At 43.8% G+C, this 23,002-nt stretch overlaps 1 protein-coding gene across 1 annotated transcript in view; it reads left to right on the top strand.

Annotated features, from left to right (window-relative positions):
- Positions 1 to 23,002, top strand: part of DENND2C (DENN domain containing 2C) — a 319,873-nt gene that overhangs the window by 90,095 nt on the left and 206,776 nt on the right. The window contains exon 2 of the mRNA XM_069238733.1: positions 18,346 to 19,378. Within this exon, the coding sequence (XP_069094834.1) occupies positions 18,519 to 19,378 (860 nt within the window). The 5' untranslated portion in view covers positions 18,346 to 18,518. The remainder of the gene's footprint in view (positions 1 to 18,345; positions 19,379 to 23,002) is intronic.

The raw sequence follows: 23,002 nt of genomic DNA, 5'->3' as shown, positions 1-23,002 counted from the left end.
GACATCCTTATACTGTATCTCTGGAATGGGACTAGCTAGAAATATAATTAAATAGTTCTGTTTAATAGTTATTCAAATTAAATTATCTGGTGAAGTAGGATGTTTAACAAATACTAAGGAAAATTAACTTTGAAAAAGTTACTTTTTCCCTGCCTGAAGTTCCTGGAGGTTAATTTGCATTTGCACTCAAACTTTTCCCCAGCCACTGATTAGCATTCAAACAGGTGTGAAATGCTTAATCGAAGCACACAATAGACTGACCTGAATGTGCAGAGATGACTCATAGGAACCTCCCAGGATGTGCAGGGTGAGGGCTGTGAACATCCTTTTCGTTATTCCAGTGCCCAATCCTATTTAGGTGTCAAAGCCTGCTTGACAGGTCTGGTGGGTTTACATATAGCACTTTGAGGTGCACTTTACGAGAAGAGAACAGGATGCAAAGAAAATTATTGTGTATTAATTGTCTGGTTGCTGAAGGACCGTTCTTTGCTGCACCAGACTTCTGTCTCTTGGTTTTACATATCACACTGGGGGTGCACTTGAAAGGACGGGAACATGATGACAAGGAATTTGTTCTACCAGGTTTCTGTCTTTTGGGGGTTAAATGTGGGTGCAGTGGCTACCACAAAATGGATCTTAGTATTAGATGTGAGAGGACACTAAGAATACTATGGCTCATGTCCCACACACACATATCCACCCCTTAGAGCCCAAGTCTAGTGTTGCCGAATACTTTCACCATCTTTAAAATACCCAAAGTGCATAGGTCTGGCCCCGGGAACTTCTACCTCATCGGTTAGGGCATGCTTAGAAGTCATTCCCACCCACTAGCTAATGGTAGGTATAAATATGTGACTCCCATGCACCCACTTCAGAACACTTTCTTGACCTGAGGAAGAACAGAAGAGGAAAAGACCTGCTATCTCTGACCTGAGAGGAGTCCTTAACAATTGCACCTGCTCCCTCTTGTACCCATGACAAAGACGTGGGCTCCAAGGGTCATAAAGGCTGACCTTCTTTTCAAGTTACAGGGAAATAATAACCTACAACAGGCCTTTCCTGTGATGGCCCAACTGACCAGTGGTAACTGGACCTGAACTGGGCCCTGCTGTCGTCCTCTGTCTGACTCCTTGTGAGTCTTTGTGTGTCTCCCCTATAGGCCTTAAGTGCTTTAGAACTGTGTACTCCTGTGGTTGATTGGGGCATAAAGGACAAAGTCAAAAGGTAGCATCTTTGACTAGGGTGAACCACAGTCAGCCTTAAATTGTGCCTAGGTCTTGGTTTACGCAACCACTGACTATCATTGGCACTTTATGCTTCTTGGTGCTATTCCTACTTAAAACTTAAGAAATTCATATCTTCAGTTCTCTGCATGGATTTTTGTCATTTTGTTTAGTAAGGTCTACTCTTAAGTTCTGATTCGCTTTGTGTCTTATTTATTGACTTGCAATTTGACTTTACTACTATTTTGGTACTGGTACTGCATATATACATTGCACTAAAGTTATGCCTGTCTGCTCTGTGTCATAGCTACCAGGGGGCTGAGCTCAGGCTAATTTAGTGACTTTGAGGGATCACCATGACAAGGGTTGTGATTATTCTTTGAGGTGGAGAATCACTCCCACCCACCAAATAATATTTTAATTTTTTACAGGCACTACCTATTTCACTCCTACTAGAATCATCCTTTAACTGCAGAAACCTACTATTTGAGCTCAAAAAACTATTCAAAATGGATCCACCACATCAGTCCCCATTAAAATAAACTTTCACTTGTCAAACAAGCATGATTTCACAGCTTGTTTCGTAGAAAAATATAAAGACCTATGAAGAAATTACTGAAGATCAGCGTCCATAAAACATGCTTAGTTTTATAACATTCTTTTTTTTTATATTTGATTGCACTTGACTTTGTTCCTGTTGGTTCAACGTCTGTTGCAATGTTCCAGTTCTGAGAGCAGCAGATGCCATTAATCTATCATAACTCCAGAATGTGCACAACACAGGACATCATTGTAAAATATAGTGACTTCAACAAAGGCCCTGAACTCCAAGAAAACAAGCATTTGCAATGCAACAGGTCTTGTGTTTGCTCGAGTTAGAGCTATTAGCATTGTAAATTCCTAGCTAGACTTTTCTTGCCACATAAACTGAAAATGAAAAGTGAAACAGTTGACATAAGCAAGCCAATTCAAAGCGTCACGGCTGCCATGAGCGTGAAGGAGAGACACGAAAGGAAAAATAATTTCTCTCCCAGTCAAACGTGTCGGCAAACGTGCAATTATCCATGTAACAGGGTCGATGGCCAAGGCGGTAACAAAATTGCCCCAAGAATGGACAAACCTAAAGCATTTACCAATACTAACAAGGGATTTTTGAAAGCAAACCCATGAAGGAGTGATAGCAATGGACATGCGATGGGCGTGGTTAAAAGCCCAAAAATAGATTACAACACGTCAGATCGCTTGCGCGCTTGACCTAAAAACAGTTAGTGGGAAGTGCTGATAATGGAAGACCCGCAGACAGCTTGAGGTTATCCCTGTAATTCAGTCCTGTCCAGGCTAGTGCCGTCTGCCAGTGACACCACATGCTTGACAGGTGTTTTGGGGGTCAGTCAGGCTTTTCTTCCTCAAGAAAATGGCCACCCATGCCGTTAGCAGCTTTAGCATCTGTATTGTATTGTGTTGTACCATTTATCCTGTAAATTCAACCTGGCACCAGTTTGCCAAGTGTGCATCAAATCCGGCAATAACTTAAGCGATTTTGAGGCAACCTAAGTCTGAACTCTTATATTGACAACCAATTACATCTTATATCAGTGCGTCTTAAACTATGGTTTGAGACCCACTGGTGGGCTGTGAGGAGATTTTTGCTGGGTTGCAAAAGTCCAATCAATTAATAAAGATGCATTGTGCTTTAAAGGCAGAGGTCAAATGTGACGCTATAGCAACACAAAAGGATGATGGACAGAGTGCTAAAACTTTTCAAACACTCACCCCAAGTCACAGATCTAAGTTTAATCCATCGTTCTTTTGCTCACCATGCTACCCCAGTTCGGACCCAGCCATATGCAAATCAGTCTTGACCTAGTTCCCCATGGGAACAGTCCAGACCGAACTGCTTGGCCAGGTCCTCCCTGGACCAGAAACGAGGATCCTGGGACCGATTTCAGGGTATCACCCTTCATCAGCCAGGCTAGCTTGAATCCAGTGGCACAGTGAGGCTCTGGGCCTCATTACGAGTTAGGTGGATGGTTTTGCCCGTCCACCGAACTTCCGACGGGGAGGTTGCAGCCACAGTGGCTACCTCCCCACTGTGCCCATTAAGAGTTTCCTGCTAGGTCAGGGGGTGTAAACCTTAGATTCCGCCTGCTGGCCTAATGGGAAACGAGCCAGCAGCAATGCTGTAAGATGCAGGCTGAACCAGCACCCTCGCAGTGTTGCTGGCCACGGGGACCCCTGCACTGCCCATGTCAAGTGCATGCGCCTCATCTCCCCCAGCCTTTTCGTGGCGGTGTTACACCGCAAAACCACTGGGAGAGAACGAGGTTGTAATCCCCAGGATAGCACTGCTTGCAGCGCTGCCCTGGCGGATTAGGACCACAGCAACCGCCAGACCGCAGGGATCTCTGATCCTGGCAGTGCTGGCGGTCCGACTGCGACATGACCACTGTGGTCATAATGTGGTGCTCGAACCGCTGCATTGGCGCCGGTCCGACTGCCACCGCTAGTCTGCTGGTCAATTGACTGCCAGACTCTTATTGACCCCCTATGTCTTCTAACAGATTGCTGCTAATGCTTTTTAACACAGGAATTGTGTTTTTTTAACACACTCCTCTCACTTTCCAGTTAGAGGAAGAAAAGTAAAGGGAATTATATGAAAATCTTACTGGGGTACCTTGAAAGGTTTGTCGTTATAATAAGTGGGTCGTGATTCTTGAAAGTTTGAGAAGCACTAATTTAAATGTTAATGTCCATAATCCTCTTGCCAGGGCAGTAGCATCCCTCAAATTGTAATTAGAGGGTGCCACAATGTCGACCCTTGAAGTATGACTGCACAACCTCCAGCAAGGAGAACTCAGTCAGCCCACCTCACAGATGATAGCCACAGAGGCTGCAGGGACTTGCGACCAAGAGAAAAAATTGTTTACTAGTTGAACCGTGTTCCCCTATTAGATATCTGGGTCAGGAGATGAGTGGAGCACGGTCGAGTCAGGAATTACTTGCTTCTGGGCTAGCATAAACATGTTTTGGAGCCATTTAAGGTGTTGCCAACTGCTTGACACATTTCCAGGTTGCATACCAGGATACTCCCAAAAAGAGCAGACGCTACACTTAAAACCAAGAACAAAGGACCCGAGACATGAAATACTCTTGGAAAAAAACACACACGTGATCTCAAAATCCAGCAACAAAAAATGTCCATAGCTTTATAGACGGATAATGATATTGTTAAACGGGGAGCTTCTTTTTCGGGGTGTCTCATTCATTTATTCAAAGTATATCGGTATCTGGAAGTGGCTATAGCACTGAGATGGTCATGTTTGATTTGAGTAACTGAGGTACCATAAACGAGTGTATTAAGTACCTGCATTGTTTTACAGATGTACATGCCCTGAAAAACAAACGCACTTCCTCTAAGTGAAAACAAGCACTGTCACAGTTAATAGGTCTTGATTTAACGTGCCAATGCACGCATACACAGCATGCACACAGTTCTTTTCCCGTGCTCTGCTGCTTTACGCTTCAAGCTTGGGTACTTAAAAGGGGCCATAGACACAGGTGATAAAGAAACAGGCAGGTTGCTTTGACAGAAGTACACAAGAGTCTGTGCACCTTTGTGCACGCCTGTGTTTAAATATATGAGCACAGATCTTTTTGGATTGCCAGACCTTTTTGTAATGCCAGTGCTTGTTTATTTTTCTCAGTAAGATGCTCTTTGCAAATAGCATACACTGCCGTGGATTCTGTGCTCGCTGTAACATAAGGTTCAAGCTGCACATCAAAGATAAGGCTCAAAAGCCCAAAGGTAGTATGGGGTTGCTCGAGTTCATCTAAAGAGGTGACATGGCTTAGCATTTTGGACTAAACTGTTTCTTTTTTAACAGGATAAAGGCTGACCTGCTTATGGTTAGTTACTGTCTGTAGTGACATAGTGAACAAAATATAACAGTGGACTGAAAAGCATCCCAGAGTAATTACTAGTGCCTGAGATTAATTAAATCATAACACTCATCTCTTGTATGTTTTTCGCAGTGGTTATAATGGTAGCTACTATTGTTTTTCCCAATTTGCTCGCAGCTGTGTGGCGTTGTTCCTGTAATGGTGGCAACTATTTTTGCCAAAGTTGTTCCTGCTGTTTTAGCTGTTGTAAATGTCCCTGCTGTGTTTATAAATATGATCAATGCTGTTGTTGGCAGTTGCTGTTGGTTTTGTTTTCTCTGTGATTGTGGCAGCTGTGGTCACTGTTGGTGTTCCTGGTATGGTGGCAACAGTTGGCTCTTCTGTTTCTACAACTGGAATTGCTGCTATGTCCTTGCCATAGTGGCATCTATGTTTGCTTCTATGGACCCCAGTGATGTTACAGCTGTGGTGAAAGCAGTGATTACTGCTATGATTGGGGTTGCTGGTCTCATTGAAACTATTGTCGCAGTTGTTATACTGCCTACAGTGGTTGACATTATTGTTGCTGCTATTTTTGCAGCTATAAGGGCAACTTTGGGTATTGGTTTGGTTCCTGCCATGTCTCTCCTGTGGCAGCATCTGTGGTTGGTGCATTGCTTCCAGCTGCGGTGACAGCTATTGTTGCTGCTTATACTTCTCCTGTTGGGACCATTGTTTTTTCATTTGCTCTTGCTCTGGTTACAACTGGGGCCATTCCTGTTGTTGCGCCATGCAGCTGTTGTGATCACTGACGTTGCCCTTGCTGTTGTTACAGTCATATTTGCTTCTGTGGTCACCACTTTTCTGACAGTTGTTGCCATCTCTATCCTGGTGGCAGCTATAGTCGTTGCTGTGGTCCCTGTTGGTACAGTAGCTATGGTTATTGCTGGCAAGGCTGCTGTTGTTATTGTGGTGGTCCCAGCTGTGGTGGTAGTTGTGGCTGCTGTTGTAGTTCATGTTGTGGTTCCAGTAATGGAATTTGTTGTGTTCCCTGCTGTTGTGACTGCTGATAGCTGAGGCCTTTGCTGTTTTGCTGAATTGATTGCGTTTGTATTTGTCGTGGTAGCAGATGCTTGGTTACAGCTCCGGTAAAATCTGTAGTCATTGCTGTTGTTCCTGTTATACTTGCAACTATCATTACAACTGTTGTTACTGTGGTTGTAGTAAGAGTTGCTGTGGCTCCTCTTGTTGCTGCTGTAGTCCCTTCTGTAGTTGAAGAATTGTGGCTGCTAAACATAGTTACATAGTGGTCATTAAGGTTGATACTTTGGTTTCCTCTGTGGTTACAACTATAGCCAATGCTCCTGTCCCAGCCATGGCAGAAGCTTTGCTCACTCTTATTGAGTATGCTGTCACCACTGAGCTTACAGATTTTGCTGCTGTTGTGATAGCAGTTGTTCTTCCAAATGCTGTTGTTCCTTCTGTGGTTACAACTGTGATTAATCCTGTTGTTCCTGCCTTGCTGACAACTATTGTTGCTGCTGCTGTTCTGCCATAGTAGCAGATGTGGTTGTCACTGATCCCTTTGTGGCTTCTGTTCTTGCTGTGCTGACAGCTACTCTTGCTGTTATTCCTGACAAGATGGCAGATATGATTGCTGTTGTTGCAGTAGCTATGGTAAGGCTGTCACGAAAGCTATTATCACTTCTGTGGTCCATGCTGTGGAGGTGGTGGTGGTGGTGGTGGCTGTGGTTGATGTTGTATTTTCTGCTGGGGATGCTTTCCAGCATCGTTGGTAGTGCCAGCGGCAGTGTTTGTGGACATTAGCTCCACAGTACAGTCAAAGAGAAGGCTTAGTGTTTGTATCCCTCACATCAATGTATACTAATCCATGTGAAATGTATAATTGTTTGAATCAACACTGAAAGCCCCTCTCTTTTTTCGCTATTACATGATTTCTGGTAGACGGCTAAACTGTATCTAGCCAGATCTAAACATCAGATGCCCTTGAGTGAATGATGAACTTAAATCAAGTCAATGGTGTACATGTACTGAACGAAGAGAAAAATATACATGTGCTATGGGAAGACTACTTACAGTGAGTGAAAGATGCACATGCAAATACTTCCCTCGACTATACGTACAGCAGAGGGAAAGAAGAATAAATAACATAAAATGATAGGTAGAAGCTTGAAATAATCTCATCCACTAGTAATTAATCGAGGCTGCATTTTAGTCTATAGTTTTTTGTCCATTGTACTCTATACAGACCAGCCATATCCATATCTGTCTTTGTGCTGATGCAGTAGGAGCAATCCATCTTAAATGCCCAGGCCACCTCTACTCCAGATGAGAACACAAGCAACACCCGACCGGTTTTGCTATTTTGGGACTTATCAGTGAGGTTCAGTTTGTGTCTAGTGGAACAGGGAGCATGGGATCTACACAAAAACATATTCATCACATTTAGGACTTCAGTTAGAAAAACAAAACCTGAAAGATGCTCATGGCCCATGAGAACGATATAATAGGTTCACAAAGTGAAAAATGCACATACCCCGAGTGAAGACGGAACGTGCAGTAAGTGCCCGATATCTCTTTGAAACAGTTCTGACGTTTATCTATATTACTGAGCAGTGAAGTGCTCACTGCTGAGGTATGTGTGTAACTGACGTGTTGTAGATCCAGATCTCAACAGGACCAACACAGTCTATTGAGCTGAGTATCAATAGTATCCGTTATTAACACCATTAAGAAATGGCAAACAATGTGGTAGTATGCAGAATATAAACACGCAAATTATTATTATTATTTTTTATTAATGTCATTTTTTCCAGGAAGGAAGCTCTTTGGTGTTTTTGATATATATTCCAGGCTTTAATTTGCACCACGGAAATTCTAGGAACTTGAGTTGAGCAGTTTTTATCAAAGGTAGTCAGCTCCTATATATTTTGGTGCTCATTATCTTCCACCTGAAGACCGAACACATTTAGGTTCCGTGGCACTTAAGCTGCAGTAGGGCATAAGTATACAAATGGCATTACAGAAAGTACCTGGCTAAATCACAAACCCTAGCTGAATCACAAACCCTTGGTTTGACAAAGTGATGCTCCACCTAGCAGAATGTATGCCTTGGAAGTCCCTGGCGTGGTAGAGCCTCCCGATTGCACTTCATTATTGATATCACTTGGAAGTAAGTCTCACTGTGCTTATTCTGTTATCTGCTCTTTCCGCTCTGCTGAACGCCAGTCACTGCTGCATATGATGACTGAAAAACTTTTCAAGTAGTGGTACTCAGTGCTTTAAATGGAAAAATAGAAGTGCAGGTACTCTCTATCAGAGTACCTGCTTGTTTCTGGGAAGTGCCGGTACTCTCCAATTAAAAGTATTACGTTTTTCTTCAGATATGCCGGTACTCTCCCTCTCAAAATAAAAAAGTGCCGGTACTCAGTACCGGAGATTACCGGCCCATTTAAAGCAGTGGTGGTACTTAAAATACCTGATCCGAACAGTGGCTTAACAAAACTTGAGTTAGCCCCTCCCCCCCTGCAAAGTACATGGACTGACCTCCCTCTGGACGCACTCAGGACCTCTCGGGCAAGGGTACTGTGCTGAGAGGGTCCCCTAGGGTGCCCTGAAGCTCGCCCACTGCACCGCAGGGGCTGCGGGGGACTTTCCTACGCCTCTGAACTGCATTTAGAGAGTAAAGCGAGCGAACCCGACAATCTCCAGGTGGGACGAGGGGGTCATTCCCCAAGAAAATGACGAAACAATGCAACACATTCTGAAGAGGCAGTAATATCCAGAACTGCATCACATGGAAAACACTATCGTTTGCAACGGTAAATGATGAGTCGCCCGGTGCACTACCTAGCCGTATTAGGCATTTTATCACTTGAAACTAAGAATAAACAATATCTTGGATGTAGTCTGTGTTGCACCCAATAAGAGTAATTTGCTTTCCAATCATAAAGTACAAAGAAATCCATCAATTGAAAATATCCATGTTTTTGTGATTCAGTGCTTCCCTTTAGTGACCCATTGAATTTGAAGACGAATCATTCGTTAGGGCCATATATTATTAATGTAATACCTGTGTAGAGAGAGTAATCGAGTCTAACGTGCACGGCAGAATTTGTGCCAGCCATGTACGGTAGCATGACTCTGATTTCAGCTTTCTGTTGTGCCGCAGTCTTTTCAGCACAAGCATCTATGCTTGCACTGCCACAGGCATACTGTCACCGTCAAGCCCACTTGCAAAAAGTCGGTGTGCCTCCATCTCGATTCCCCATGCTTCTTCAAACCTGGTGGACCCTGAACACTTCAGGTGCTCAAAACACATCTCTGTGCCCTGAATTCGAAATTGCAAGCTATGCAACCACGCCATTTACAAACTCAGAAAGCAGGCTCCGTCTAGGTTAAACAACACCTAATTATAACCCCATTTTCCCACGTGCTTTCTATTCTGCTCTGCAGGTGAAGAGGTAACATCATACTTACTGAGAATACCCTACGTAACTTGATGGCATAGAAATGTATAAAGTTACTGCACATTTTTATTTAATAATACTAAAAGTAAAGTATTAATGGGTTTTTTTCGGAATGGCTCTACTTAAACATTCCATGAAGTTATTGTAATTGATACGTGTGCTTTCTGCCCTAGATGTTGCCACCCCCGCCACCACCTGCAGGAGTAAGCCTTGATTGTTCAGCTTCACATTTTTATTTATTGATACTGGGATCATCAGTTTCTCGAGCCTGGGGAATCCAGTTGGGCTACCGATGCAGAGATGCAGACACACCCTTTACAGTTTTGGTACAGCTCACTTCTGAAGTGTGCAGAGAGACGAGGGACCACATTTTGCAATATGGTCACTCCGCAATCAACCTCTTGGGTTGTCAGCTCTCTTTGGGTCTCCTCACCCCAGGACCATGCTGTGCTTCTATTCCTGGACAGTCTTTTCTCATGCATAGCCAGATGATATCCCACTCACTTCTGAGAGACCAGCTGTCAGGCAAACACCAGCCCTAGTTGCTCACCTGCTTTTCGAGTACTCTGTGATTCAGTCCCTTCCTTGTTCAGGAAGAATTTGAGACTAGGAAAAAGTGGTTATTTGCATCCAATTTCCCTTCACATTTTCTAGACGGGGTGTTGATCTACTGTCTAAGGCTTCAGAGTTGGTTACGTATTTTCCAAACTGCTATCTAGACCCAACCTTTGTGCAAAGTGAAATTCCACAAAACAGCTAGTAATGGGGCTGGCTCCAACCAGGAGTACCCAAAACAGTGCCACAATGAAGTGGGACTTCTTTGCACCTGGCTGTCATCAACCACCCTGAAGCAGAAATCAGAGACAAAAGGACGGGCCCTTTCTGGACCTTCCTCACCTTCTGCAACAGACAATACAGTCCTACCCCTTAACCTTACTATCCACCAAATTACAGTGCTCAGAATGAACTGATCAGCAATTTTTGCTAATAAGGCCTTCACGTGATTACTAAAAGTAGCCCTTTTCCATCTTCTTCATTTCAGTATCCTCCCTCTAGCCATAGGAATGAAAGTAATACAGGTCATTTGTCTGGGGAAGCTATCCTCACCCTTAATCTTGTGCCATGCTAAACCAGTGGCATCCAAAATGAATACCACTTGTCTGTACTCAGACATGCGCAAATCATAATGAATACCACTTGTCCCAATACTCAGACTTGCACAAAACATGTGTTACACATGTACTGCTCATTCACACATAAACTGCATAAACTCCGGGTTCTGGGTTTCACAAAACAGTGAAACTTTGAATCAGAGAAGTAATCAGACTGCACTCTGATTGACAAACAGAAAATTGTATTTTCACGTTACATATTCACAAAACACAGAATGATGCTACCACTGTGTTGTGCCATGCTTTCATAGCATGAACAATAGTCCAATACCTACTATGAGAGTATACTTGGTGCACCTCTCCAGGTCACAGAGAGGACCTGGTTCTTGCATTGTCAGGGCCCACTCTGGGCCTTTTAGCACATGTTAGGTTAGTATGATACCAGGGACAAAATAAAGATAGGATACCAGTTTGACATAAAATTGGGCACACGCCCTGTTACAAATTGGGTTTCTGGTTTGCAGAGGTATGCACTCTGTCCAAGCAGGAACCACAATCCTAGTCAGGGTAAATCAGAAACACACCCTAAATAAACCTGGTTTCACCATCTGGTAGCTTGGCACACAGAAGTTAGGCTAAAATTAAGAGGCAATGGGTTAAGTATTTGTGCAACACCTGAAACAATACAACAGTTAAAACACCACATAAAAATATACCACACCTGGTCAGAAAAATAGAGCTTAGTTTAATAAATAAAACAAAACCAAAATGCCAGAACTCCAATAAGTAGAACCTGAGATATGAATTTTTAAAGAATAATTTGTGAAATAGCTCTTAGAAACAAGAAGGGTTAATCGGGATATCTGGTCGTGCTGGACCGAGACAAAGTCAAAAGTTCAGGCTGACCATGATGGAGCATGAGCCGGCTACAAGGACCCAGTGAGGCCCACTGAACAAAAGTACTTTAATCCTAGTTGCGTTGATGTTGAAGATGTGGGGAGCAAGCTAAGGTGATTTGTTGATGTTGATACCCTCAATTAAGGCAATGCATTGATCCTTCCAATGCAGTAGTAAAAATGCATTGATTTTATCCACACAGCAGTGACAATGTGTCGGGTCCGGCTCTAAAGGCGATGCACCAAAGTCAATCTGCACTGCGGAGGCAATGCATTGACTCTGATCCACCCAGTGGGGTCAATGCACCAGTTCCAATCCAAGCAACAGATGCGATCCTCCAGTTCTGATCCATGTAGAAGAGGCAACATGTTGTTCCGACTGGCGCAGCACTTTATACCCGCTTCAAAGGGCCCAGGACTGGATTGGCACCACTTGGCAGGGCAAGACTCACAGTTGGAACAGGCCAGGTGCAGTGGCAGGTAAGATGGAAGTCTTTTGTGTCCCTGAGACTTCAGAAAACAGGAGGCAAACCAGCAAGCCCTTGGAGTCACTTTGGTTCCTGGGTGGAGAGTTGGAGATTCAGTACTTCTCACTACCAGGCAAGGAGGGCACCAGGAGTTAAACTGATTAGTAGTCCAGCAGAGTGGCTGTCCTTCTAGCAGCACAGCAGTCCTTCTTCCTGTCAGAGAGCCATGACTTATACCTAGTTGTGCATTGAAGTGGGGGATACTTCAAGGCGATGCCTTTGAAGTGCCCAGAGTCCCTACCCTTCCTGCCCTGGCTCCAGACTCACTACAGCGGATATGCAGCCCTTTGTGTGGGGACAGGGCACAGCCTATTCAGTTTTAAGGGTTAGCTCCTCCCTCCCATCCTGCCCAGGATGGCCCGTAAAGCTGTGGATAGCCCATCAGTCACACCTAAGCTCCCTTTGTGTGTGGCAGCCTGGAGAGATTACCCAAAGTCCAGCTGTTACCCACCCAAGATATGTATTCAGAGGCAGGTAGAAGGCACCAGATGGTTAAAGTAAGAAAATGGCAACATTCTTAAAGTGGAATTTTCAGAATTACAATTTAAAAACCGACTTCACTGTAAATTATGATTTTAAATTGTGATTCTAGAGACACCAAACACTGGGTCCCACATCTTCCCGATTGTAAATTACCCTTACTAAAATGTAATAAGGTAATCTCAATGTTATCCTATTGGGGAGATAGGTCTTGCAGTAGTAAACAATTAATTTAAGAGTTTTTCAACACTAAGACGTAAAACTTAAAAGTACATGTTATTTTTTTTAAATACACTGTACCATGCCCTTGGGTTGTCTAGGTCCTACCCTATATGTATAAAAAATGAAAGTTTGGGCCTGGTAAGAGGGTTAACTTGCCAAGTCGACATGTCATTTTAAACCAGCACACACAGGCTCTGCATTGACAGGCATGAGACATGTTTGAAGGGATACTGAAGTGGGTGGCTCAATGAGTACTACAGGCCCACCAGTAGCATTTAATTTACAGGCCCTGGGCACAGGTAATGCACTTTGCACTTTACTAAAGATGTATAAGTAAATTAAATATGCAAATTGTGGATAAGCCAATGTTACCATATTTTAAGCAGAGAGCACAAGCACTTTAGCACTGTTTAGCAATGGTAAAGTGCCCAGAATCCCAAAGCCAGCAAAAGCGAGTTCAGCAAAACAGGAGGCCTGAAGGCAGAAAGTCAGGGGAAACTACATCTAACACATCCTTTTACCATGCATGGGACACTCCTGTTCCAACAACAAGGGTTGTTGGCTTGTATAGAAGTGCTCCACCTGTTCACAGGGATCTTATATAATCAAAATGGAAGTGGGATATAGATATACCAATCATACATGCCCAGGCCTCAAGCAGTAGGATTAACAATATATGAAAGATGGCCACTGTTAACCTTGGCTTTATGCCACTTCTTCTTTACCATTCACATGCAAATTAATTCCCACACACCCACAGACACACACACACACACACAGACACACACACACTCTCTCTCTCTTTCTCTCTCCCTCTCTTTCTCGATATCTCTCTCTTGCTCTCTCAATAAATTGAACACACAAGCACTCACAGAAAGAACCTAAACTTTACTTTGAATGTGGCCTGAGGTGTTCTCAATGTGTTCCTGGGTCCTCGGTACAAGCTCCAACTCTGCAACTCTACTCCCAATCTATAGCACTTGCCAAAGAAGGAATAATCAGAGATTGTCATTATTTATAGTGTGAGAAATTGGCTTACGTTTGAAGGGGTTTAAACATTACTCAAGCAACAACCACAATCCTTGTCAAGGTGGGGCACAAGCAAACCTCAAATTAACCTATGCTCAACCCTCTGGTAGCTTGGCACAGTGCATTTAGGCTAAACTTAAAGACAATGTGTAAAACATTTATGCAGCACTTGAAACAGTAATAAAATGAAATACAACACATTGAAAATCCCCTACCAATTTAGAAACATTGAGCAAAATGTATTGAGTGCTTCAAGACCAAAACAAAAGAAATCCAATCAGCAGAACCAGAGATATACAAATTTGATGATTTGTGTGAAAATAGCCCCAAAAAGCCCAATGCGCCACCTGCGGCTATCTGGTTGTGTGAGAATGGGAGAAAGTCACAAGTTCAGACTCACTGTGATAGAGCATGGGCCAGGTTAGTCCTGCTGAAAAGTTACCTTCTCAGTGCAGCACAAAGAATCCCATTCACCATGGTGGGGGTCACAAGGAGCAGGGAAGCATCGCAGATGGTAGCAGATGTAGTGCAAAGAGCAGACCTGGCATCACTGACAGTTGTCGCTGTAGCACAAAGATCCTTTTGTTGTTGCAAGCAGGAGGGCCTGAGCTTTGTGGTGGTGCTTCCCGCCTAGGGTCGATGCTGTAGCACTAAGGGTCAGGCTGACGGAACTTCACATGTTGGCAGGTTGTGCGTGTTACAAGGTTTTGCAGCTAACAGGCCCATTTAGGATGGGGAATAACCCAAAACTTAAATTCAGCATCTCTGAGGCCACACCATAGGTCCAGCACCTGAGGAGCACAGGTAAGTGCCAGGGACTTATTCCCGTTAGATGTGAATGCTGGTGCAGGTGGTTAGGAGCCTGTTATGTCCCAGTCGATCTGAACAGGAGGCCAGTAGACTAGCCCCTGGAGTCTCTCTGAGTGTCCTAGGTTCGGATGCAGGTCTGAATTCCTCTGATTCAGGCAGGAGTCCAGCAGGGCAGCAGGTCAGCAAGGGTGCAAGGCAGAAGTCCAGCAAGTCAGTAGCCCAGCAGTAGCCCAGCACGGAAGCAGTCAAGCAGAGTGGCAGTTCTGTTAGCTGCACAACGGTCCTTCTTCCTGCAGAGTCTCCACAGTTACAGAAGTATACTGAAGAGTTGTTATTTGAATCCAATATCTATACCAGATGCGTCCTTTAAGGTGGGAAAAGCTTCTAGAGGTTTCCCTTAAAGTCCACAGGTTTCCTGCCTCTCCTCCACTGGCTCCAAACTAACTACAGGGGATATGCACCCCTTTTTGTGGAGGCAGGGCACAGACTATTTAAGTGTAGGTCAGGCTGTGCCCAGATCCACCCTCCCATCCTGCTAGTGATGGCCCATCCAGGCACACCTAAGCTGTCTATTGTGTATGGTTGTCTAGGAAGAATACACAAAGCCCAGCTGACACCTACACCCAGTCATGTGACCCAGAGACAGACTGCAGGCACTAAATGGCTAAGGTAGGACAATGCCAACTTTCTAAAAGTGGCACTTTCAAAGTTGTAATTTAAAATCTGACTTTGCCATAAGAGAGAATTTTTCATTACAATTTCAAAGACACCACACATGGCCTGGTTATCACTTCCCATTTGGAGTTTACAGCATATTAAATGTAGTAAGGTAACTCCAATACATGTCCTATTTTTAAACTACACTGCACCTTGCCCTCGGGACTGTCAGGGGCCTACCCTAGGGGGTGCATATGTATTAAAAAGGACGTTTTGGGCCCGGCAAAAGGTTTATTTTGCCAGGTTGAAATGGCATTTTAAGACTGCACTCATGGGTTGCATTGGCAGGCCTGAGACGTGTTTACATGACTACAGTAGTGGGTGGCGCAATCAGTGCTGCAGGCCCACTAGTAGAATTTAATTTCCAGGTGCTGGGCACAGGTAGTGCCACCTTACTAGGGACTTACTAACAAATTAAATATGCCTTTTGTGTATAAGCCGATTTTACAATGTTCACAGGAGAAAGCACAAGCACTTTAGCACTGATTAGCAGTGGTAAAATGGGCAGAGTTCTAAAAGCCAACAAAAATGGATGCAGAAAACAGGAGGGTGAAGGCAGTTTAAAGATGACCCTGCAAAAAGGGCCAAGTCCAACAGATAGCTTTCACTTGCCCCAGTGAAGCTCACAAGCCCATGTTCATTCAGAAGGCCACTGTTCATTTAGAAGGCCACTGTTCGTTAAGTAGCCTTTGTGTGAGCTTTCCTACGCTGTGTTCTCTGTGTTGCCCACATTGCTCTTGGTGTGAGCTTTCTTCTACAGTATCTTTGAGTGCATTTTCTCCTGCAGCGTAATGTGCGTGAGCCTTTCTAGAAGTGCCTTATGATTTTCTGTACCATGTGTATTTGCTTCCTCCAGAAATTTTCTCCTTATAGTATTTTCTGGTACTATCTTGGATGAAAACGTCAGCAGTGATGCCCTTTAAACAAGTTTTACCACCTATGCCATCTTTACAGCATCCTCTCGGACTACCGTTAGAATGAGTTTCCAAAACAGCCTCTCTCTCCTGAGTGATAGAGTCTGATCCACAAAGCACTTCTTTTAAAAGTTACAGGTCCTCTTCCATATGTCTCCTTCTCTGTATGAAGTAGATCTGCAACTGTTTGGGTCACCACAAACCTCCTTAGCAGTAGTCCAGGGGCGGTACCATCGGCATAGATTTCTTTGTAGCCAGTGTGTAATCATGTAAATGTTCCACTCGGTGGAAATTTTGCGTAGTAAGGAAGGTAGACATGCGCATTTGCGCACTTTGGTTTTTTCTGCGCAGGAAAATAGTTTACAATGTGAGGAAACCATATCACTACCGATTCTCACCTGAAACCACAGTTATTCCAGCCTTTTTCGCAGCAATTTTACAAGTGCTCCCAGAATGAGTACAGGCCGTGCTGTGCCATGTACTCTGCATATTCACCTCCAGACAATCTACCTTTCTTGTCCCTAAAACTAAATGCACAACAATGAGAAATCCCCCAGGACGTATGTGTGATTCTAACATTCCACCTATACTCTGTCTGTGAATCAGGATGGAGAAAGTAGAATTACCAAACCCTTTTGAGCAAATTCCCTTAGGTGAACAGAAACGTTTGTGAATCGGGCTCTTAGTACTAAAAGTAAAGAGTGGGAAGGTGGATAAAGGTAGGGGTAAGAATCTAGATGGACACATCGGAAATTAAGGGCCTGATTTAGAGTTTGGTGGACGCGTTACTCTGTCACAAACATGACAAATATCTCATCCGCCATATTATCACCTTCATAGGCTATTACGGAATCATGGTATGGCGGATGGGATATCCATCGTGTTTGTGACAGAGTAACCCCCTCTGCCAAACTCTAAATCAGGCCCTTAATCTCTAACCACTAACCACACTAATGGTACACAGAAGAGTATGGAAATAAACTGATTTACTTTTGCACTCCTCCTTCTCTGGTTAAAGTCACACACCATGGGGTTATTCTAATTTTGGAGGAGTGTTAATCCGTCCCAAAAGTGACGGTAAAGTGACGGATATACCACCAGCCGTATTACGAGTTCCATAGGATATAATGGACTCGTAATACGGCTGGTGGTAAATCCGTCACTTTTCCGTCACTTTTGGGACGGATTAACACCTCCTCCAAAGTTAGAATAACCCGCATGCATGTCTCTTGCTTTTTACTTCTGGCGTACGTGAAGATTTTACTAAAATGATATATATAATATATTAACCTACAGAGGTTTTCAGCCACCCTTCTTCATTTATTGGTCTGCTGTTGTGTAATTCACATTTTTCTTCCATCCACTACGGCATACAGCATGAGGAAATGGGTCAGTTCCCTTCAGTGGTTGTGGGTGACAGCAGTCACCTATTTTACAAGGACCACCTCCCCAGGCAAGTAGCTCCCTTCAGTGCAAGGGATTATTATGGCAATGTGTACATTTTGACACCAGCAAAACTGCCCCACTCCAATAAAGTTTTCAACAAAAATAACATAGCAAGGCAAGCAATGACAAAGCCAAAAGTCTGACATCCAATGTGGCTTTGCCATGCTTCTTTATAATATTTGGAAGCATTTGAAGAACAAAATATTACATATTTCTTACGCATCTTTACAATAACATTCGATGGTAAGCTACCACAAGTATCAATCAATTAGAGAGGACCCAGGGTGGCCTGGTGTCTGGATACCACTGAGGATTCATTCACATAATGCTTTCCACGTTTAATTGTTGATTTTCATAACTTTTTCGTCCCTCTCGGCTACCAAATGATGTTTATAAAATGTCGTTGACACTAAAAGATTCACTGCTGCTGCTTTTTTCAAAAGTCCTTTGTATCCTCTAAACTGTTACCTTTAAAAATCGTCCATCATTTATCTGTCCACCCTACAGTTTTTCATTTTACAAATGGAAAAAATACGCAAGTTGTTTGACTGTATGAAACTGTAAGATGTCTAGTAACGGGTGTACTCGTTTTATTTACAGAGCAGTGAAGGATGTTGCCGCGGTTTTCACAGAGGACCGCCATTGAAAGTGGAGGGACACAAAGCTTGCGGTGTTGCGAGACTTTGAAGCGGAAAGAATGTTGAGGAGTGACCTGTTCAGTTTGCTTTGATTTCTTGTTCGCTGCTTATAATGACGCTTGGGTGATCGCATAGATGGCCACCATGCATCCAACGGGAAGCACCGAGATTGGGTTTTCCCGTCCAACGTTGCACACCCTCTCGCGCAGTCAATGCAAAAACATTAAACAGAAGATCTCTCAATGGGAAGTAAAGACCAGAGAGGCTTGCAGGACTGATAAACTGATTCTGAGAGATTTCGGGGTAAGCTTCGATTATAACGCTCAGTCAATTCTAAATAGAAAACATGGCGATTCGGGACATGGCAACAGGTTGGGCCAGGGAAAACCAGACATTCTTGATTTTCGGGAAGTAAACAGCAACTGTAGTCACTATGATAGGGAAGACAGTGGAATATATACACAAAATGAAGGATTAGAACCCGTTAGTGAGGAAACTGAATCAAGCTCAGTTTTTTCTCTGGAAAGTGAGAATGAGAACTTAAAATATCATTTTTTGGATCCAGAAAAGGAACTTCCCCCTGGAAATTTTTACACTTCAAGAGGGCTCTGGAAAAGCATGGAAATGAATTCCTGTGAGGGAAATGGGAGCATTATGTATGACTTGAAAAGGAAAAGGGAACGGTGCAGCTCTACCGGGAGAGAGCTCAGTGCCACGGTGTTACTTAACCAAAGCAGGTTAAATCAAACTCTTGCCATGAAAAGCATGGAAAATATTTATTGTGACACCAGTGGATTGGAAGGTGAGTCACCAATCAATCCTGTACCTAAACCACAAAGGACGTTTCGATATGCAACTCATGAAAATGGTGAATGTAACAATCGTGTCAGGAAAAAGTCACTAGAAGGCATTATTGATGAGCCATCTGCATCGCGACAGCGGAATACTGAACGAAAGAAATTTGAACTCAGAAAACTAAGGCCCCGATCTAAAAGGTAGGTCGAGCAAAGACATTTAACAGATCTATATGAGTTTGTGTCCTTTCAGTATTTTATATGTTTTTTCATTGTGTCCAAACCGGTCTTAACGTTCTCAGAAAGTTATGTTCTTTTTGCATGAACTTGTATTTGATTGACAGTTGACGCTCAGTGATGAGAAATACAACACTCTCCTTGAAAAGTCTGGAAATCTTTCATTGTCACAGTTGTGTTCCAACAATTTAATTGTCCTTTCTCTAAAGGAAATTACTGAGTTAGTAACCTTGCTGTCTATGTATATCTAGATTGTGATTCTGTGTATTAAGTGTAACTGTAAACTGAGCGAATACAGTGACAATGAAAGCTCAAAACATTTTTACATGCTTTCTAAAGTAACATTACTTGAATATACCAATAGATTTATGTAGATTATGAATGCAGGATTATTTCCATTTAAATGTTGAGTATTATGTTGCTGGGTGGTTGTAGCAAGAGGCCAGAAGCCCGATGATTTAATTACGTGTGTTGTAAAGGTATCTGAGTTATTCTTAGAAAAAATGTATTCAAGGATGTACAATGCTAATTTTGACTCTTAATATAGTTGTGATATACTATCACTTTTATTGGTTGTCAATATTGGTTTAAAATTTATTGATACAATTTTGTATAAAGTGTGATCATTGTCATAAGCATTTATTACGCAGTTTCAGACTATTTAAATGTTAACACATTTTTTCCCTTAAGTTATTTGAAAACCAGTTACGACATTCTAAACAAAACATCTGATAGAGACTTCTAGCTGTCAGACTGGATCCAGAGAATATCTGGGCAGTACTCCTGCGCACTGTTAGGTGACATTGATCAGCTCCTCGGCCGTCAACGGCATTGTCTGTGCCTGGGATTATATTGCAAGTCCTATATAGGCGCCACCCCGGTGCACTGATATCAGTTATTTTCTTTTCATGCCAGCTAGCACCGATCCGAAGAAAGCTACCACTTTTTGACTGGCGTTTTTTTGACTTTTTGTAGAAGATTTTTTGAGTTTTCTACTCTTGTTCATCGAGGATACTATTGCGGAAGACCGAGTTTAAGCCCTGCGGTTCCTGTCATCAGGCGATGTCCATGACGGATCCGCAACCTTTGGTGCCTGGAGCACAACCATGACCCTAAGTCATGCTCCAAGTGCCGGGCATCTGAAGGCTTTGAGGGTGCGGTCCCTGAAGCTGATGGCGGCCCAATGCTCGACATGCAAGTCGAGGTCCCAGTTGAGAGGAAGGTCTTGTGAGCAGTCAGAGAGTCCTCCATAGTCGTTTTCCCACTCCAAGTCCTCGGGTCAATCAGGTAAGTCGAGGCACAAGAAGAAAAGCAAGAAGTCAAATCATTCTTCGACTTCTCCTCATCCATCAGCCACCGAGACGAGGGAGCATCAGTGCACTAGGCCTTGTTCCAAGGAACATGCGCCTGGGCCGACTCCGTATCTCCTCAAGTTTCCAGGAGCCTGAGTGCCCTTGCCAAACTTTAAGAGTTTTACGGGGCCATGCGCCTAATTTTTTGCCAGCACGACTCTGCTGGAGGGCCTTTGGGCCCCTCTGCATAAGAAGGGGTCCCTTCGGGTTCTGTACTGGCAGTTTTGACCTCAGTGCTGTGCGGCACCCATGGATCTGGTCCTGGATCTGGACCAGCATCGGTCGTACCACCTCAACCTTCCCTGACGCCGGTCTCAACGCCAATGCTCCCAGCACTGCCTAGGCCAACAGGCAGCACCATCCCCATTCTCATTACCGACTCAAACCCGGAGCTGGATGGGAGCCGTACGATGCCGACACGAGCCTTGCCTCCTATGTTGGATCCTGACCCCCTTTCTTATGAGCTAGGTTATGATGAGGAATGGGAGGGGTCGCTGGAGCCTTTAAAATACCAGCTCCAATACCCTATGGACTGGCGTACAGACTTGGATGAGGCCAGAGGTGGCTTCCTATTCAATGGTGGTGAGAAGAGCTGCTGAGATCTTGGACTTTAAATTGCTTTTGGTGGCAGTCAGGACTAACCTCCAGACAGAGGTGTTTCAGCCTGGGGTTTCCTCCTCTGAAACCATGCTCCCCTTCAATGAAACCCTTACAGATGTCCTACTGGGTACCTCCCTCCCTCTTTCTGAGGTTCAGTTGGTTATACTTTTTCTGGCCCTGCAGGGCTCTGCATGGTCACTCTCAAAGATTATTTGTCTGCAATTTCAGTTTTTTTGAGGTTGCCTGATGAACCTTCCTTGTTTAAGTCCCCTATTGTAAACACGTCCCTTAAAGTTCTTACATATATGTGTCCTCCATTCCCATTCATTATTCCCCAATGGGGTTTGAATTTTGTTTTAACATTTCTGATGTGCGCTCCTTTCAAGCCTCTCCACAAATGTCCTCTGAGGCTTCTCACTTTGAAAACTGCCTTTCTTGTGGCCATTGCAGTGCCTGTAGGGTGAGTGAGCTGCAGGCATTGTCATCTAAGTCATCCTATCTTTCCATCTACCCTAAGTGGTGCTTTGCACCAGGGCCTCCTTTCTGCCAAAAGTGATTATGCCCTTTCATGTAGGCCAATCCATCACCTTGCCTACTTTTTACGCACCCCCACATCCTTCTAAGTAAGAGGATAGACTTCACCGCCTGGATCCAAAAAAAGCGTTGGTGTTCTACTTTGATCATACAAAAGAGTACTGGGTGGGTGATCAACTCTTGACCAAAAAGCAACACCTGAAGGTTTGCATGCTCATTCTACCAGAGCTACAGCTGCGACCACTGTGTTAGCACATGGAGTTCAAGTCCTTGACATCTTTCAAGTGTCAACGTGGGCTTCTCTACACACGTTTACAAAACACTACCTCCTGAACAGACAGGTCTGTGGGGATGGGTACTTTGCCTGTTCGGTCCTGCAGGACTTTTTAGTATAATCTTGGTTCACAGACTAACCTCCCGGGCTGGTATTGCTTGTGTATCTATTCAAAGGTAAGAATCTGCACCTAGAAGTCTGTATCAGATGGACAAGTTACTTACTTTCAGTAACACCTTATCTGGTAGAGACACATTCTATTTGCTTGTTCCTTACCGACCCACCCATCCTCCCCACAAAGTGAACTGCTTTTGAGGGCCAGGGACTACCCTTTCAGTGCTGCACCAGTAGTCAGTGTTCTTCATGGCTCTGTGCTTCTGAGATTGAAAGTCATGAAAAGAAGCTGATGTCAGCTTGCTGGGGGGGTAGTAGGAGGGGTGAGGGGTGCCTATATAGGAACCATGATGTCATATCCAGTGTGGACGAGGTGGACGACAAACAGAGAGCTGATTGACATCACCTAACAGCATGCAGGGGTACTAATCAGAAAATTCTCTGGATCCAGTCTGACGCCTGGGGGAAATTCAAAGGTAAGGAATCTGCAACTAGAATATGTCTCTACCAGACAAGGTGTTACCAAAGGTAAGTAACTCGTTCATCTAAATGTTTTAAAAAGCCTGGAAACTATTAGCATTTGCCTATTGGGAGTTTAACGTTTTTTCATATATCTGTTATGGAAGATTTTACTTGTTTCAACCATTTAAACTATAAAGGCATTCATGTATGAAGTCAAACCCTTCCATGTATGTGCCTTTTGAGGGCATTAAA

The sequence above is a fragment of the Pleurodeles waltl genome, chromosome 6 (assembly GCF_031143425.1).
Source record: "Pleurodeles waltl isolate 20211129_DDA chromosome 6, aPleWal1.hap1.20221129, whole genome shotgun sequence".
In the NCBI taxonomy this organism is placed as follows: Eukaryota; Metazoa; Chordata; class Amphibia; order Caudata; family Salamandridae; genus Pleurodeles; species Pleurodeles waltl.
This window is presented reverse-complemented; position numbering and strand designations above follow the sequence as displayed.